Source organism: Podarcis tiliguerta, assembly GCF_965153285.1.
Source record: "Podarcis tiliguerta genome assembly, chromosome: 3".
In the NCBI taxonomy this organism is placed as follows: Eukaryota; Metazoa; Chordata; class Lepidosauria; order Squamata; family Lacertidae; genus Podarcis; species Podarcis tiliguerta.
In genome coordinates this window covers 67,139,565-67,159,311 of record NC_139536.1, presented here as the reverse complement: position 1 = coordinate 67,159,311, position 19,747 = coordinate 67,139,565, and the positions used below count along the sequence as shown (strand labels likewise).

Genomic DNA, 19,747 nt, shown 5'->3' with positions numbered 1-19,747 from the left:
CCTTTCCCACCCTTCAAAGATTTTGAAGAATTTTCAGAGTCCACATCGAGATGGACAGCTCCCAGTCATTTTAGTCAGAATTCCATGAAAGCTATTTCGCAGTACACAATGCCACATGCAGAAATGGCTCATTTTGTTTTCGTTTATCATCTAAAGCTAATGTTTTCAGGAATACCTTTGCATTGAAAATGCACTTGATGGCTTCCTGTGTTCTCTTTGCTAAACTGTCCAAATTTATCCTGCAATGACCACTCCCGACATCAAATTGTGGCGCCTTTTGCATGGTCACACGCAGACCCCCGGAACCCAGTGCGACTCCTGGTAGTTCAGGCTGGCTTCATCCTCCCTAGGCTGGATACCTGGAGGTCTCCGCCTACCTCAGCCAATTGCGCAATCCCGCCTGGGGAGGGACCATCCTGCCCACACAACAGAAGGTGAATCTTACCTCCGAAGCGGCAGTGGCGGCGAGACCACGATTTTGCAGCCTCGGATGGCGGTTTCAGGCCTTGGGCGGAATCCTTTAGTCTATCTTCCTAAATGGGGGGGCCTGAAGCAATGACCCACACCCCCCTTGTGGCAGTGATTCCCCGTTAAAGGGGTCTTGAGGGGAGGCATTGGCCATACACCAAGAGGTTCTCATTGCTCTCCCCTCCAACGGCGGTGAAACGGGGGATGGGCTCTCTGCTTGAACATATGTTCTCCAGAGCCAGCCCAACCCCCACACATTCTGGATAACCCTGAATCTCCCAGATCCCCGGCTGGGGATTGGGAAGGATAAACGCCCAATGCCTGAGCCAGGGTCTCCCTACATCTGAAACTTAATAAAGTTGTGGCCAATTCCAATCCCATAGCACGTTGTCTTGCGTTATTATTCTGCTCGGGGTTCGCCTGGGGTTGCGGGGCTCCACCTGCCCACGCAAACCACTTTCAATGTCTTAGGCTTGGGCAGCTCCACAACTTTGTCTAACTCCCCCTACCTCAGCTCTCCCCCCACGAAATCATGGGGTTTTTTTATACAGCACCCCTGAGATTGTGAAATCATTGTTTATTTTATGGTTGCAGGATTTTTTTATTTCAAAGGATGGCAAATCTCAGTTGTGTTTCCTAATAAATGATACTGACTTCATACGCTGGAGTGATAGATGTTTCAGTGTCGTTACAAGCCATTCCTGGTTGATAGATGTTGGTTTCCTGGGTCCTTTATCCATTAGCTTTGGTTGCCAGGCAGATAATAATAGTACTCCAGAGCAGGAATGGGGAGAAATCTGAATAATGTTTTAATGCAAGTCCACCTAATTTCAACTTCCTCAGTCTGTGAAGAGAAACACAGCTAAAGTTCATCCATCAAAATTCACACATCTTCAGATTTTGTGATACACCTTTCTACTCATCCATACCCTTAAGACTTAGAAGAGGCAGAGAGTGTTTTTATTTTGAAAGCAGAGATGGATCCTGGCACACCTACTGCTTGCTGAGAATAGGACTGGGTGACTCAACCTGTACTAAATTATATTGTGATGGTTTATAAATATCAGAGTCTGGTTACAGTTTGAGATCCAAAGAATGGGTGCTGCTAAACTCTTGGAAGAGCACAAAGAACTATTCTTATTTACGTATTCTTATAAGCTGTAAATGATGGAATCTGTGATTTTTTCATGTGATCACGTTTGCTCAGTGAACGACAGAGAGGAGAATGTGTGTCAAACAATGCAAGGAATACATTCTGGGTGCACTTGTCTCTTATCAAACTTTGCTGCCTTGAACTGGCATGCAGTATGAAGGTGCAGCTTTTTTCCTATAGGCTGGCATGGGCTTGAATTCTGATTAATCATTGTCATTCACTAGGAATCGAATGCTTCCTCCATCTAACATGTTTGTGAGGCAATTTTATATTGGAGTTCAAATAAGTTCTCCCATCAAACTACATTTTCAAATCCGCTCAGGTCAGAGTTTTGGCACTCTTGCAAAGTTTATGACCCTTGGGGTAAGATGAGGTCCTCTGGAATAAGACTTTGTGAGTTGAGGACCCTCCACCCGCATAGGATTATAATAAGACACACAGACACATTATTTTAGGTTAATGGGCAAAATTAGGCCACAACTTTTATTGGTTACAGTATATAAGTAGTATTGGCTTAAGCATTGGATGAAACAGCAATACAAGACTCCACCCCGCACAGCCGGGAGTCATATCGGGGTTAACTACCAATAGGAGGAGCTTGTTGATGTAAATACAACTGGAAGCTCCCCCGTGACGTCACTGGGGGTCGTGCCATGGCCCTAGCCACTAGCAGGGCATCGGACAGGATCCACGTCCTCCGGATTCCTTTAACGGAATACCCAAAAGAGGAGGGGTAGATGATGGCGCATACCCAATCCTCCAACACAACACACATATTCCAATGCCTAACCACAACCTGAGCCAAAAGGCTCCCCGCCAATACCCTCACTGCTGCAACTAATTCCTAATACTTCTGATGACGTCTGCCATCCACACATCATTTCCTTGATCGGAAAGATGGACGCCATCGTCACGAAACAGAAACACATCGCTGAATCAGATGTCAGGATGTGCAATCACATGGCCATTCATATATAGCAGCTTGCGGGCCACTGCACGATTCAGAAGTTTCCTGGATTTGTCAATGGCTATAGGGTTATGACTGCTACACCACACCCTTCTTTTTAGAAGGAAGGACCAAAACACAGTTGTTTCTGGGAATAATACAGCCAGTTCATCAAAGTCCTTCTTAATGTGGAAAAACAAGACCACGCTCTTCCTGAAGAGAAGGTCATTCTCCCCTAGCTGGATAATCAAGATGTCGGGAGGACCAAAAGATGCTGCATTTGCCTTCACTACTGGCATAAACTCTTCCCAACGCATGCCACGTCTTAAAATCCAGGAAACACGAACACCTGATCAAATGAGGTATATTTAACGGAGCAAAATTTGGGGGGTATAGTATCATTACCTGAACCCCCTTTTGGATAGGACAGGTTATGAATCAGCCTGAATTCCCCTGGGGTCTTTTTGGCACGATGCCTAAAGGTGAAATGTGAAGGTTTTTGAGGGGGGAGTTAAAGAAGGGGCTGCCACCTGCCTGCCTTGACCTCTTTTTCTATCTTTTTTCCTGGCAAACTCTGGCATTTCCCTCACAGATTTTTGGTTTGGAGAATTTTTAGCTGTAAGAGTACCTGACAGTACTCTAAAGAGTATTCTAAAACCCTGAGAAAAACCATGCCACAAATAGGAGGCTGCTTCCTTATTAGGATAAATGTTTAAAATATGACACAGGGAGGAAAATTTGATGGGAGTGAAAGCCAAGCAAAGGAGGTTGTTATCTGCGGTTTGCTGCTGAGCCATTGTTGGGGTCAGGGTTGTTGTTTTTTGGAGTCCTGCTGATAGTGCCCCTGGCCCCCCAAAAGGGCTGCCTCCATTTGAAACATGACGATACCAGGTGGGCACCACCACACACTCATGAGGATACTTAGAAACCTGCCTTTGGCATAACCCTTTGTTGTGCTCCCAGCAGAATTTGCGTTTAAAATCCATCTTTGTGTCCAATTTACCTGAGCAGATGTGATTGTGTTTGCTCAGTGAACGACAGGGAGGAGAATGTGTGTCAAACAATGCAAGGAATACATTCTGGGTGTACTTGTCTCTTATGAAACTTCACTGCCTTGAACTGGCATGCAGTATGAAGGTGCAGCTTTTTTTCCTATAGGCTGGCGTGGGCTTGAATTCTGATTAATCATTGCAAAGTTTATAACCCTTGGGGTAAGATGAGTTCCTCTGGAATCAGACTTTGTGAGGTAGTTTGTGAGGCAGTTAGATAGTTCTCCCATTTATCTTTTTCAGACTTTGTCACTCGTCTTGCACAACCTTTCTCCAGGGGAGTGAGGTGAGGGAGCGATAAGCAGCCCTGTCCTCTGAATTAAAGCCAAATGTGCTCAATAAGACTTTCCCTCATAATAAATTTGTTTAGGAACGAAGCTTTCAAAGAGATTATTCAGTACCATAAAAATAAATATCTGTTCCAGCAATCAAGATTATCCACCAATTATTTGCAACACATGGATTGCAAATTGCACAAGCATTCTTTAAGGGCCAAAGGTGAGTAAATGACAAGCAGCATACAATAAAATTGCTCTTGTAATTCTTACATTACTTTTTCTAAAGTTCTGAAATTATACTATATCACACAGTTATGCATACCCAGCAATTTGGTGTAACCCACCAAAGTGACTTATCTTCACCAGGGAAATCACCAAGTATCCATATTGGTTTTGTAGGACCATTACAAGGAAATTACTTCTTGCCTGCAATAGTTCTACTCAAAATGGCTTCAAATAATCACAAACATCTGTTCCAACAATCACAGCTCTTGACCAATTATTTGCAAAACATGGATTGACAGATACTATAACACATGCACATCCTGTTCTAGAGAAGGACCTAAGCAAGGAACTCTATTGAGAATACTGCTTGCTTCGTTCCAACACAGCTTTAGATGGACTGCAGCAAATCTCTCAGGATCTGGACAATTGGTAAGGTAAAGGTAAAGGGACCCCTGACCATTAGGTCCAGTCGTGACCGACTCTGGGGTTGCGGCGCTCATCTCGCTTGATTGGCCAAGGCTGCCAGCATACAGCTTCCGGGTCATGTGGCCAGCATGACTAAGCCACTTCTGGCGAACCAGAGCAGCTCACGGAAATGCCGTTTACCTTCCCGCCAGAGCGATACCTATTTATCCACTTGCACGTTTGATGTGCTTTCAAACTGCTAGGTTGGCAGGAGCAGGAGCTCACCCCGTTGCGGGGATTCGAACCGCTGACCTTCTGATCTGCAAGTCCTAGGCTCTGTGGTTTAATCCACAGCGCCACCCGCATCCCTTGTGTGTACCAATGCATGTGTGTACCAATTGTGTGGACAATTGGTACACACATGCAAGACAGAGAAAAAGTTTGTATAAATATTCTCAAGCTGGAAGCAGACTCAGTTCACCATTGATGTTCCAGCAGAACCTGTAGAGGAGCCTTTCCATCTGCTCCTGAAAAACACTCTCAAAGCTTTCAATTTTTTGCAATGGCCATCATGTTTTCCCAGTCTCCAAGAGTGCCTGGCACTGTGGTGGTCAAATAGATAGTTGTAACGCCAGGTTGTCACAAAATGCCATCCCTAGTTGCTGCACAGAATCCGGCACCTTTATTGGGAGGTTCCAAGATCAACATGCACCTTCTTTTAGTGTAATGTCTCCCAAACATGGAATAGTCACATACCCTTTTTGAGAGAAAGAGCACTTGGAACCCAGGGAATCTTGCACTGCTCAAAATTGGGGTGGCATGCAGCAAGATGGCATAAGAAGTCTTTCTTGACATCGATTGTGGGGGTAGGATGCAGAGGGCTTCTTCACTGCTTTGCTGTCAGATCCAGCCCAGTCTCTCAGAGATGGGCAGTGGGGTCAGGCTGGGACTAGTGATGTGCCCCTCTGAGCTCCTGAGACCTTGCACAGGGTCAAATGTGTTTGATTGCTGCTCTCAGGCCTAGGTTGGACCCTGGGCTAAATTTTCCTAGACCTTCAGGACATGGCAAAGTGCAGCCTTTTCCCTTCATATGTCTCATGCTTGGGCCCTGTTCCAAGAATACCTGGGGCCTAAGCTCTCTAAGGAGACTATCAAGCAAACAGGCACCCCTTCAAGTGGCTTGGGTCTGCAAGGATTTTTTGCACTGGCGCAGGCATCTTTGTGTCCTTGGAGGAGATGGCGGCAGTGTTGCCAATGGCTTAGCATTGAATTTACTCTAGTTTCCTCCCCTGAAGGAGAAGGCTTCTTGCTGACTGGAAGAGTCACCAAGGTTGTTCCACAGCAGGAGGTGTCCGGCTTGAGGTGTCCAATGTTACAGGGCAGAACATTTCTCTACTACTGGCCTCCTCCCTGGACTCAGATGCTTCTTGGGGTTCTCATTTCACCTCCTCCAGTCCCCAAAATTTGCTTTAACCCTTTCTCTCTGCTCCATGATCCCGATGGGAATTCCCCCTTTTCAATCTAACCCATGAAGGAAATTGCTATGGGCATCAAACATACACTGTCCATTTTCCCCTCTTCTCCTCCCCGCATATTCCCAACACACCCTCAAAAATGACTCTGTGGGGATAAGGAGAACCCCAAGAACAGTGCAGAGGGGAAGGAAGGTGAGGGGGGAGGGGTTGTGTCATCTGGTAGACTGAAATGTTTGTCCTGAGAGAACAACTGGAAGAGTGTGAAGTGGAATTCCACCAACAATAAGTAAATAAATGACTTGAATGACTCGTATGATTTCCATTTGCATCTGCAACACCAATAGTTAGTTAGGTTTTTTATTAATTTTATTAATTTTTAATTACAATAATCCAGTAGTAGCTTCATTAAAACAGTGCCAAATTATAATGCAGTTACTAATCCCAATAGTTAGTTTCGGATTCCTTGACTGTTGCACATGGAGTCAAAAATTAAGACAAGTTGGAATGCAGAAAGAGAAGGGGCTTACAGTACAAATGTAATTGTATTGTAGTGTTGTTGTTTTTTAAAGAAATATTACACATATTCAAGCATTAGGACGCTATTAAGCCACATGAGATGTTTTTACCCCTAACTCTTACAAATAGGCCTGGATTAAATGCATACAGTTCACTTTATTTCATCCTTCCAAGCTAAAGATGGGCTCATGATTCCTCATTGATGTCCCAGCAGAACTTGAAGGGCAGCTTTCCCATTCTCTCCTTAAAAACACTGTCAAATCTTTCATTTTGTGCGACTGTCATCATGTTCTTCCAGTCTCCAACAGTGCCTGGCCCAGGAAGCAAACAGAAAGAACGTGCATTGTGGTGGTCAAATAAATATCAATAACTCCAGATATAGTCCATCCCTAGTTGGGAATATGACCCTCTGTGTGAAAAAGTTTCCACACTGCAGATTGGAAAGACAACTATGCCACCCTTAAATATACATATTTAGAAGAAAGAAAAAACAACAGAGAAAGTACATAATAGAACAACTATAAAATTAGGAAACACCAGAAACTGAGAGTTTCATGAAGACTGGAAAAAATGAAATCACTATTACTTGGTAGCTATCAAATGTCATAGTAGGGGCCAAGTGAGTCTGTCGGGAATTCTGCAAGCCGCACTAAGTCAGTTTGATCTGCCACTGACTTACCTTTGCGAAGAAAATGCCCTCTGCTGTGGTCTATTAAATCATTTGGCAAGAACTCATAGTTTGCCCTGGGATCTGCTTTCATTTTATTAAATGTAGCCTGATCCACAACAGCATCCACCTCCTTTTCTGTCAGTCTCTTTCCCAGGAAGTTGCATAATTTCAATACACAGCTTCTTAGATCCTGAAATGGAACGTGGTTTAAATGTCAAGCCATCCACAATAGAGAAACCTGACAGCCTAGTGACTAAAACTCATGGAACAGGCAGAATAATAATAATAGTAACAACAACAACAACAAGAACCTGCTCATCTGGCTGTGTTTTCCCAGCCACCCTGGGCATCTTCCAACAAAATATTAAAATGCAGTAATTAATCAAACATTAAAAGCTTCAGGGCTGCCTTCAGATGTTTTCTAAAAGTCAGATAGTTGTTTATTTCTTTGACATCTGATGGGAGGGCATTCCACAGGGTGGAAGGCCCTCTGCCTGGTTCCCTGTAACTTCGCTTCTTACAGTGAGGGAACCGCCAGAAGGTCCTTCGGGCTGGACCTCAGTGTCCGGGCAGAACGATGGGGGTGGAGATGCTCTTTCAGGTATACTGGGCCGAGACCGTTTAGGGCTTTAAAGATTAGCACCAACACTTTGAGTTGTGCCTGGAAATGTTCTGGGAGCCAATGTACCGTCTTTCAGAACCGGTGTTATGTGGTCTGGGCGGCCACTCCAAGTCACCAGTCTAGCTGCCACATTCTGGATTAGTTGTAGTTTCCGGGTCACCTTCAAAGGTAGCCCCACGTAGAGCACATTGCAGTAGTCCAAGTAGAAGATAACCAGAGTATGCACCACTCTGGCAAGGCAGTCCAAGGGCAGGTAGGGTCTCAGCCCTGGACACAGAATTGAGCTGCACACCTGATCCTTCAGAGGCACAGTTACCCCATTCAAGACCAGGGAGCCCTCCACACCTACCCACCCCCTGTCCCCCCAAAACAGTACTTCTGTCTTGTCACAATTCAACCTCAATCTCTTAGCCGACATCCATCCTCCAACCGCCTCCAGACACCCACACAGGACCTTCACCACCTTCACTGGTTCCAATTTAAAGAGAGCTAGAGCTGGGTATTATCCGCATACTGATGAACACCCAGCCCAAACCCCCGGTGATCTTTCCCAGTGGCTTCATTAAAAAAAGCATGGGGGAGAGGATGGAACCCTGAGGCACTTCACAAGTGAGAGCCCAAGGGTCTGAACACACATCCCCCAATACCACTTTCTGAATACGGCCCAGGAAGAAAGAGTGGAACCACTGTATAACAGTGCCCCCCAGCTCCCAGCCCCTTTAGACAGTCCAGAAGGATGCCGTGGTAGATGGTATCAAAGGCCACTGAGAGATCCAGCAGAACTAGGAAACAGCTTTCAACTTTGTCCCTAGCCCACTGGAGATCATTGACCAGTGTGACCAAGACAGTTTCAGTCCCATGATGAGGTCTGAATCCTGACTGGAAGGGATCCAAATGGTCCACATCCTCCAGGTGTGCCTGGAGTTGTTCAGCAACCACCCGATCAATCACCTTGCCCAAGAATGGAAGATTTGAGACTGGGCGATAATTGGCCATATTGACCGGCTCTAAAGATTATTTTTTTTAAGAAGCAGTTTAATGACTGCCTCTTTCAGTGGGTCTGGGAAGGCTCCCTCACTGAAGGAAGCATTCATCACCCTGCAGAGCCCATTGCCCAGCCCTTCGCAGCTCGCTTTTATTAGCCAGGATGGGCAAGGATCAAGTAGACAGGTGGTTGGTTTCACTCATCCACATCCTTGTCCACATCCTCGGAGGTAACAGATTGGAATTGATCCCATACAACTTGACTAGACAGGACTCTAGCACTCTCCCACCCCGGCCCTGCTCCCACTGTGGCGTCTACCTCATTCTGAATCTGAGAGACTTTATCTGCAAAGTACTTTGCAAAGTCATTGCAGAAGATATTGGGGTCTTTACCAGGCCCTGATGGCAGAGATGGTTCCATTAAATTGTGAACAACCTGAAAGAGTCTCCTGCTGCTGTTTTCTGCAGATGCAACAGAGACAGTGAAGAAGGGCCTCTTCGCCGTCGCTGTCACCACTTGGTAGACTCAATGTTGAGCTCTAACCTGTATCCGCTCAGATTCAGAGTGAGTTTTCTGCCACCAGTGCTCTAGCCATCTCAGTGATTGTTTCATCGCCCTCCGCTCTGGGGAAAACCAAGGGGCTGTCCAGGCTCCATGCAATCGGAGAGGGCGCTTCGGAGCTAGGCAGTCAATAGCCTTGGGGGGCCACCAGGGAATCAGCTGAAAGGCCATCAACATGGGATAAAACATGCCCTACCACTCTCTGGAAACCATTTGGATACATTAGGTGCAGGGGGCGGACTATCTGAATCGGTCCCACCTCCCTGCAGAGGTCATGGAGAAGTCCAGTTGCACCAGGAAGTGATCTGACAATGGCACTTCTTTTGTTTCGCTTTTACTTAGTGTCAGGTCACCCACATCCATAGAGGTGAACACCAGGTCTAAGGCATGTCCGCGACTATGAGTTGGGCCAAACTTATTTAAGGACAGCCCCATGGAGGCCATGCTTTCCACAAAGTCCTGAGCGGCCCCTTGTAAGGTCCTGTCGGTGTGGATGTTAAAATCCCCCAGGACAACCAAACCAGGTGTCTCCAGGAGAACATCCACCACAACCTGAAGCAGCTTGGGCAGCGAATCCTTGGTGCAGCAGGGAGGTCGGTACACCAAAAGGAATCCTGTACTGCTCCTATTGCCCAACTTCCAGAACATGCACTCAGAAAACTGAGTCTTCCCAAAAGGACACCTGGTGCATGCTAATGATTTCCTAAAAATCACCGCAACCCCCCCCCCCCATGACCTGGGTTGCTGTGCGTAAGAGAAACCTGGTGGGCAAGCAGCGGCAAGAACAGGACCATCTGCTTCATCCAACCAAGTTTCTGTCACACAAGTCAGATCAAGTCCTCCACCCACGATCAAGTCATGGATGACAGTGGTCTTGTGAATCATTGACTTGGCATTGCACAGCTGCACCTTCAGGTCATATGGGTATCCTTTGCTGATTCCAGTATCCATCTGGTCAAGACCAGACCTGGAGGCAGGAATAGTCCTCAAACAGCAACTAAATCTGCTTCCTCTCTAATGACATGGTCTGGTCTTAGCGTAACTCCTCCTCCTACCCGTGATCACTGAGATCGGTTGTTCCAGTACACCCCCCCCCCCCCCCGTGGAACCTGCCCCAGCCATTCTGTTGGCTGGGGCCCACTCCCAGGCAGCCTTGACCCTGCCCCTTAAAAACAAAATACAAACTAAACAAAAAACCAATAAAACAATAGAAACCAAAAATAATTATAATAAACGACACTCATACTAAATTTAAGCAAATCCCTAACCGCAACTAAACATTTAAGCTAAAAAAAGAATTTAAAAGGATAAAAGAATAATTAAAAACATTTTAAAAAGAACCCTCTGTGCTGTACAGAGGCCTGTCAGGCCCCGTTCTCAGGATTACAAGCAGGGGAAACAAGCAGCCTGCATCTTTCTTTGCCTAGTTTGCCATTGCATCATATTGTACTTTCATTGTTGCTTTTATTCCATGAGCCATGCAGAATGCATTATATTCTGGGGCAGCTCTTTCAACTGAGTCCACAAGTAAATAAATAAATGTCCCTGTTGAAGACACAAGGGAGGTTCTGTGACATCTCTCCTCAGCATCTGAGGGCCTGTGAAAGGACATATCTTGCTTGGGATCACGACACTTTATTTATCGCCCCGTAATCCCGCAGGGGAAATGGTTAAAGTGAACTTTTCGCAGTCTGGGGTCTGAAAAGCGGCTCCTGAGTCCATGGCCCACTAGTCTTTTTAAAAAAAAACCTTTAGAAAGGAGATGAGACTAGCAGGGGAAGCAGCAGCTGAGGGCACTTGAATAATCAAATTGCTTCCTTCCTCCATTTTGCAAAGGAGAGTTTTGAAGGATGCTTAATATCAGACTGGATAGCATTTTGATAACTTACCTTCTTCATTTCTTCATAGGTAAGAAATAGAATATTGAAGTCATCCTTGTGAGTGTACCAGCCTTCCACATGGTCCAGCCATAAACTTGCAAGTACTGATGGGAAAGATTGATTTGGCATAAAATGTAGATCAGGTGATTTTTTTGAAAAACATTCAGAGAAAAGCAGTACAAACATATAAATTCCATTAAAACAATTTAGAGGAATCAATTTAAGAACCAGCAGTGGTACAAACCATTAAGAGAAGCTGAATTAATACCATCCACCCTCACCAAACACTTTCTCAGAGAAGGAATTTGCAGAAGAGTTCTGCATTTTAAGGCTCCCTTCTGTGCTTCCCAACCCAATGTGATGGGAGAGTGATGGGTGGGCTGAGATCAGTCCAGCCTTCCTCCAGCTCCCTTCCTTCCCACACGGCCAGTTTCCTTATATGGTGTGGCAGTTTATACTTGCAACATTTAAGAGACCGTGTCAGGGTTTCTTAGTTATTACTTGACACAAATCTCTACACTTGATTAAGGATTAGGGGCTGCACCTTGTAATGATTTGTAGCTGCTGCATCCTGATGCAAAGAGAATATAAATCCACCTGATTTCCTTTGGGCGTTGGCCAGATCTATACCCTCCCTTTGGCATCAATGGGCACCAGCCATCAGTGGCATAAAATGGTGTAGTTGGAGTCTCAGTTGGAGACTCTTTGTGATGGATGTGGAATTTCTTCAGAGTAACCTATGGCATCAGACATGGCATTCTGAAAACGTTCCTTACCACACAGAGAATTTCTTTAATCTGTTGTCAAAGGAGATAAGGATGAAGGGACAAAAGAGATTCATTTTAAGCTTCCGGATCCTGTCTGCCTTGAAGCAGCTCTCAAGAGAGCGGGAGATCATTGCAGAGGGGAAAACAATGATGATTGAGGGTTATTATCCTTGCATATTCCCCAGGCTTCACTCGCAGTTTGTCTCGGTACCTGACTCCCACTCCGGCATGGAATGCTAGAGGCAGGGATTTGTTGGGTGCAAAAGCACTTCACCTGCTGATAATCCTTCTATAACGCCATTAAGAAGCAGAGGTTCTCCTGTTAATGAGAGCTTAATTTGGACTAATGTATAGGCATGTGCTAGAAGAGATGAGATTACAAACTGCAGAACAGAATCAATTGCAAAGTCATCAATGTTTGAACTTGAGAGAAGACTTCATTCGGTGCAAAAGACAGTGGGGAGGAGCCTACATCTTCTTTATAGAAAGTTTTTTATTTCTTTACATTTATGATATGGCAACCCTCCCTTGAATGCTAGTCCAATTTATATATGTGCAAGTGAGGAAGGAGGACACTGGATTGTTGATATGGAATACAAAATTAAATGGAACTGTGTGTGAAGAAGAAAAATGGAAAGAGAGAGGGAAGCTCTGTTTTGCAAAAGATTTACAGGGCCCTAAACCTGGTGTCAGAACCCATGACTTTCCCAATGCCCAGGATTGACGATATTTTGACACGTGTGAGGCAGGGGAAGATTTTTACCAAGCTGGACCTCAGGGGAGCATACAATCTGATTAGGATAAGGGAGGGGGACAAATGGAAAACGACCATGTTCACCCCCCTGGGGGCTTTTGAGTACTTAGTTATGCCATTTGGATTACAATCGGGGTCCGCCTGCTTTCAAGCCTTCATGCACCATGTGTTGGGGCCCCTGCTGTACAAGAATTGCGTAGCCTTTCTGGATGACGTCTTAATCTATTCGGACAATGAAAAGCAACACGTCAGAAATGTCAGGGAGGTGCTACAGAGATTGAAGAAGCATCAGTTGTGGGTCAAGCTGGAAAAATGCCAATTCCACGCCAGGGAGGTCGAGTTCCTGGGGTACAGGTTGTCAGACAAAGGACTGGCCATAGATCCGGGCAAGGTGAAGGCAGTGCTGGAATGGAAAGCCCCCCAAAACAGAAAGGATGTGCAGAGGTTCCTAGGCTTCAGCAACTTCTACAGGAAGTTCATAAAGAACTTCGCTCACTTGACAGCGCCCATAACGGATTGTCTTAGTAGCAAAAAGAAGTTCGCGTGGACAAAGGATGCGCAGCAATCCTTTGAAAAACTGAAGAAGGTGTTCGCCTCGGAAGAGCAGCTCCTGCACGTGGATCCGGAGAAGCCCATGAGACTGGAGATGGATGCATCCGACCGCGCGATCGGAGCGGTCTTTTTGCAGCCCGGGGCCAAGCAGAACTGGATGCCGTGTGCCTTTTTCTCTAGGAAGCTGAGCAAGTCGTAGCAAAACTACACGGTGTATGACCGAGAACTGCTTGCGATCTATACAGATTTCGGCAATGGAGACAACTATTGATAGGGGCGCGGCACAAGATGCAGGTCCGAACTGACCACAAGAACTTGGAATACTGGCAGACCGTGCGAGTGCTCAACCAGAGACAGATCAGATGGTCTCAGGAGTTTGCCAACTTTTTCTTCGAGATCCGATATGTGCCGGGAGAGGAAAACGTAAGGGCAGATGCTCTCTCCCGGAAACCAGAGTACATGGAAGGAGAGGGGCCACCAGAGACCAAGCACGTGTTCCCCGAGGACCGGTGGGTGTGGGGGGGAGCGTTGGTTGGGAAACAAGAACTGGCAGGGCTCACCAGAGACAATGAGTTTGCTCAGACAAAAATCAGGGAACTCAGGGACAGAAAGGAAGACAGTGGGGGGTTTGAGGAAAAGGAAGGGCTACTGTACTACAAGGGGGCGCTGTATGTACCAGGAGAGACTTTGAGGGGGAAGATACTTAGACAGCTCCATGACAACCCAACAGCTGGGCACTTTGGACAGCACAAGACCATGCTACTTGTCACCAGGCAGTTCTGGTGGCCAAAGGTGAGGGAAGACGTACGAGAATATGTACGAGGGTGTGACCAATGCCAGAGGGCAAAGGGGGAAAGGACTGCCCCCGTGGGGCTACTTGAACCCTTACCTACACCGGAAAGGCCCTGGGAGGTGGTGTCCATTGATTTTATGACAGATCTGCCCAAGTCAAGGGGAAAGACAGCGGTCATGGTAGTGGTCGATCTACTGACTAAAATGTGCCATTTCGTAGCTTGCTCACATGCAGCAACGGCAGAGGAGACAGCCAGGCTGTTTGTAGATCACATTTTTAGACTGCATGGCACCCCATTGAGGGTAATCTCAGATCACGGGAAACAATGATCTGGCGGAGACTCATGAGCTTGCAACAGGTCGAGGTGAGCTTCTCGACGGCGAGGCATCCAGAAACCAACCGACAAGCCGAAAGAGCGAACGGCATACTCCAGCAGTATCTACGCTGCTATGTCAGCAAGAGGCAGAACGATTGGGTAGAGAAATTAGCTTTAGCTGAATTTGCGTACAATAACGCTGAACACGTGTCCATGGGAATGAGCCCTTTCATGGCCAATTACGGGTGTCACCCTAGGGCCTTCCCGGGGCGGGGGAGGAAGGATGGAGTGTACCTGCGGCTGAGCAATTTGTGGAGGAAATGGAGGCCTTACACCAGCAACTCAGGCGGAACTTGGAGCGGGCCAAGGAAGTCTACAAGAGGCTGGCAGACAGGCACCGTCGGGAGGGGGAGGCCATACGGGTGGGGGACCAGGTGTGGTTGTCGTCCCAAGGGTTGCCCCTAAAGGGAGGGTGCAAGAAGTTGCAGCCTATGCGGCTGGGGCCGTTTGAGGTAATACAGCAGGTCAACCCCGTGGCATTTAAACTCAAGTTGCCTGACAGCATGAAGATACATCCGGTGTTCCATAGGTCCCTACTTTCACCTTACAGGGAGGGGCGGGAATTCCCGGGACGGGAGGGAGGGGTTACCACCCACCCACGGGTAGAGGAGAGGGAACACTGTAACGAAGCCACGGAAATACTTGATTCAAGGTGGCGAGGTCACCAGGTAGAGTACTTGGTAGCCTGGGAGGGGGAACCTAGGTCTGAAAACACTTGGGTCCCGGCTGAATCAATCACTGACGGGTATCTGGTGGAAGAATTCCACGGTTTGTTCCCAGAGAAGCCCAAACCATTAGCTAGATTCTGGGAGGAAGAATTTGGACCCACAGACGACGAAGGGGACTTTGTGGGTTTCCCTGCCTCCGAAGAGGAGGGAGGTGAGGTGTCCGAGGGAGAAGGATAGGACTGGGAGGTTCAACCAGCGGCGAGAAGTCCGAGCGGATGGGAGGCTGGTTTTGAATCCTCAGAAGATGATGACAGTTCCTTCAGGGGATTCCCCGCATTGTGGACTGAGGAGAGAGAGGAGGTTGTACCGGAAAATCGCGCCAGGGGTGGGGGGTGGGGGTCCTGAGGAGGAGTGGATGTCAGGGAACTGCCATCAGTGCCGGAGGGAGAGAGCAAAATCCAGAGGGATTCCGGAGAGCGTCCCGGGATTGGGAGAGGCAGCCCATCTTCTGGGGAAGAGAATCAGCGTAGCACCAGTGGAGAAGGGGGTCAAATGGGGGACGCGGCAAGGCGGTCCCATGACTCCTTGCCGGGGACCAGCGGGGAGAGTAGAGGTCCTCCGCTGCCTACGCCCTCCTTGCGCAGAAGGCTTTCGCGCAGAGAGAGTAGGAGAAGACTAGGCGTCAAAGAGCTTCTTTGCTGGAAGAAGTTTAAGAAACGCCCACTGACGGATTCTGCCAGTGATTGAGACAGCCACAGGTGAGTGGCTGTCCAGACAGAAAAGGTTCACTCAGGCAATCCAGCCAGGTGTTTGCACCGGCTTACGCACGAGCAACCCCTAGAACCATTACACAAAATTATTATTAAAAAGTGGTTCATTTTAGAGTAGGAAATCATCCTTACCTTTTCCAGCCAAAAACCTCTCCATGAAAATTCCAAAATCTTCTACTTCTTCTAATTTGCGTGAAGTTTTGGAAAAATGGTAATAGGAAACCAAGACATCCTTTGGGTTTCTGACCACATAAACAACCTGCAGAAATAACAACAAATTCTATTCTATTGCTGATCTTATTGTTCCTACTGTCTCTTCTGTTTTGCTTCTGTAGTTATTTCTGTGGCTCTGAAATGTGCCAGGAACCAGGTTGTTGAAGTGGGATATATACGCATAAAATTTCTGAACTGCCCTTAGAAACTGAGAAATGTTAACAGAAACCCAGATGTTCATTTAAATAAGACAAGACAAACGTTTAATTTGATCAAATAATAAATGTGTCATTTCCTACTTTTGTTCTTCTGTTCCTTAATCCCTTGGGTGCTAAATAGTAGGGTAGATGGGAAGCAAAGAGGCGAGGTGAAGGACGACTGATGTAATCCACATCGCGGAGCTTGTACTCCAGCCATGGAACTCTGTCTAGTAAATCCACTTTTTCAGTTCCATCTCGGTGACCTTCATGATAAATCAAGCTCAAAATATTTTGGGTCCATATTGTTCCTATAAACGAGAATAAGCCTATTTCATTCATTCATTGTCATGAATGTGCTTAGTACTTTGCAGAGTGAAATAACTGAGAACAACATGTCTCTGCATCGAGGATTTGGGAAGACAGAACAATACAGTGGTGCCTCGCAAGACGAAAAGAATCCGTTCCGCGAGTCTCTTCGTCTAGCGGTTTTTTCATCTTGCGAAGCAACCCCATTAGCGGATTAGCAGATTAGCGCTATTAGCGGTTTAGCGGCTATTAGCAGCTATTAGAGTCTTAAGGGATTAGCAGATTAGCTGCTAAAAGGCTATTAGCAGCTTAGTGCCTTAGAAAAAGGGGGTGGGGAGCGAAAAAAAATTGCAGCAACTCACAAGACATTTTCGTCTTGCGAAGCAAGCCCATAGGAAATTCATTTTGCGAAGCACCTCCAAAACAGAAAACCCTTTTGTCTAGCGGGTTTTCCGTCTTGCGAGGCATTCGTCTTGCCGGGCACCACTGTATTTGCTAATAAGTTCCTTTATTTTTTAGAAAGCTACCAAAAACGCTATTCCAGATTCTTCTCAGAACTTTATACAAATGACAGCCAAAGACCAGGAAATTAAAAGAAAGTTGTCTGTTCTCCAAAGTACTTTAATTCAGTGGATTCAAACCATGATTTTTTATCAATGCCTTCTAGGAACAGGAATATTGACAAATGGCCAGTGGGACAAACATAATAGGCAAAAGGCAGTCGCAGAAGCCTTTCTTCATGTTACCCAAGTCCTAAATGCCTATACAATGCAGAACTTCCCCCCCCCCTCCTCTCCCACTCCCGGTTATTGTGTCCTCCCCACCCCACCAACCCTCCAAGGCAGATATGGGGAACACTGGGGACACAAGGGGAGAGAAGAGTGAAGGAATCAGGTACTCTTACCTGATTTTGGATAAGTGACTAAAAACACATCACTGTCTCTTATTTCAAAATCCTCCAAGGTATCCAAGTACTCCGCTGAAACCATGTCTGGCTGGAAATAGAATCCTTTGTATGTGAAAAGGTATTTCTCGTCTAGTTGCATTGCCTGCATAAGAATAAAGAGATGAGAACAGTTACCTCTATTATGCGACAGCAGGAAATCAGAAAGAAATACAGATGTCATTTTGTGAAATCCTACTCCTCTTGCAGACCCCATAGCAGAATCCCATGCTTCTCTTCCACCACAGGTGAGCAACATAAAGGCCCATCATTTAAAGAACAGAGGCTTGGTTCATCATTGAAGCAACTCACCTAGCCTTTGCACTTTTGTTGTTGTTGTTAGGTTGAGGTGCCTTCCCGCTGCTCTTTAATTCTTCTTCATCTGACCCTTCCTCATTACTGAGAGAGCCTCTCTCCAGAGACAACTCACCTTGCTACTGTGCTGGCTTTGCCCTGCATAATAAGGCTTTCCTCTTTCACCCTGACACAGTTGTTTGGTCAGTGCATGTGTGCAGCATGCAAAATAGCAGCCCTTGGCCTCACTTTAAGCTGCCTGGCATCATAGTTTGGTCAGTGCTGCCATCCTGACACTCATTCTTGTACTCAGGGGAGGTGGGAAGGAAGCAAAAAACTTCCCCCTGCAAATGGAACGCTTGCAAATTCCTCCTGGGTGCTTTATGAACTGCATGGATGGGGTAATAATATTAATGATAATGATAATAATCATGATGATGATAATAATGATGATGATAATGAAGATGATGATGATGATGATAAGCAACTGCGGCAAAACCAGTTTTCCTTTCAGTGTTAGCCTCTGACTGTTCCTGACATCCTTGGAGAGCTTTATTTCTGTTCTACTCCCCCTATGACATACAGTGCCATTAAGCCTGAAAATCACTTTAATTCTTGTGTTTCATTGCTAAGAAATGCAACAATCATTTAGTGGAAAACATTGTATGTCCAAAATAGTAACAAGAAAAATACTCTGATTGATTTTCCAATATACAAATTAAGGGTTGTATCCCATGCCGAATGAGCAGGGTTCCACTTGCACAATGGGAGTTCACATTCAGTCCCCTCAAAATAACTATTAATCTCTGGTAGCACAAATGCTGCATTCTGTGTGACACCATAAAATAATATGAACTGTGAAAAGAGTTTCCATGCATCTTGTTGCCCCTCGGGACTCATGCATGAAAGAGTAGATTAGTTGTTTGTCATTCAGTAGTCCTGCTTTTCCCTGGAAAGTTTAATTTACAAGAAAACTTACCTACCTTTGTTTTTAGAGTCAAAAAGTGTGGGAGAGAGAGGGAGAGAGCAATCTCTTTTGCAACTTGGAGTATTTCAGCTTTTCAAGGCTCAAGTTCAGAGCTCTGTAGGAGATTGCTTTATAGAATTCTGTTAGATAATAAGGGTTGGATTAAGCTGATGGCTCCTCCTTAGTAAATCATTCCTGGCATGTTATCTAAGAAAAGAAAGGTAACACAGGCGCATAGAGGCAGATAATGTAAAGAATAACAGAGTGAGAACTTGTTTCTTTACACAAGCAACAGCCAATATCAACAGTGGTCTTTGTCCGTTTAAGAAATAAATGCAGTATTATATCTGGTCCACTAGTAGAAAATGAGCTCAAATGGTAAGAGAGACCTGAGATTCACCAATGGATATCTATTTGTACACACATGCCTGCACTGACTTACACCCCAATAACACCAACTTTAACTCCAAAATAATCCCTATTTGTTTTAATAAAACTTACTAAATAATTAGCATTGGTTGTTTTAGAAATCTATCTAAGAAAAGTAGCAACCTTTATGTCTTACTCTCCCAAATATTTTATGCTGTACTCTCCATCCCAAATATGTTGGACTGATATATGTTTTAGTGCCCTTACAAGTCATCTCTGATGGAAAGCTCAGAAAGACCAGAGTATGCAATGCCACAGAATTCCCCCAGAGTACTGAGCTGTAACCTCCTTCTCATAGGCTGTGGGCAGGTGCGCCAAGTTGCGCCAAACATTGGGGGAGTGCATCACGTATTCATGATGTCACATGCATGACACCCCCCCCCAGCCCAGCCAGACCCACTCAGTCCACTATCCACCAGACACACTTTCTGGTGGGGGTGACCGGGGCCCCCCAACAGGCTCCCATCGGAACCTGGCTCCAG

At 46.0% G+C, this 19,747-nt stretch overlaps 1 protein-coding gene across 2 annotated transcripts; it reads right to left on the bottom strand.

Moving 5' to 3' along the window:
• Positions 1-6,627: 6,627 nt before the first annotated feature.
• LOC310674485 (amine sulfotransferase-like) lies at positions 6,628-18,043 on the bottom strand (the record flags this gene model as incomplete). 2 transcript variants are annotated; one of them, XM_083433728.1, is made up of 7 exons in its annotated part: positions 6,628-6,826; positions 7,195-7,375; positions 11,243-11,337; positions 16,046-16,172; positions 16,426-16,634; positions 17,537-17,681; positions 17,888-18,043. In XM_083433728.1, 6 exons carry the CDS (start codon positions 17,676-17,678, stop codon positions 6,702-6,704), a joined length of 879 nt encoding a protein of 292 aa, XP_083289854.1. In that variant the 3' UTR covers positions 6,628-6,701. The 2 variants fall into 2 exon arrangements, with proteins under 2 accessions (XP_083289854.1, XP_083289853.1); XM_083433727.1 differs by lacking the exon at positions 17,888-18,043 and having other exon boundaries at positions 17,537-17,687.
• Between the last annotated feature and the right edge of the window lie 1,704 nt (positions 18,044-19,747).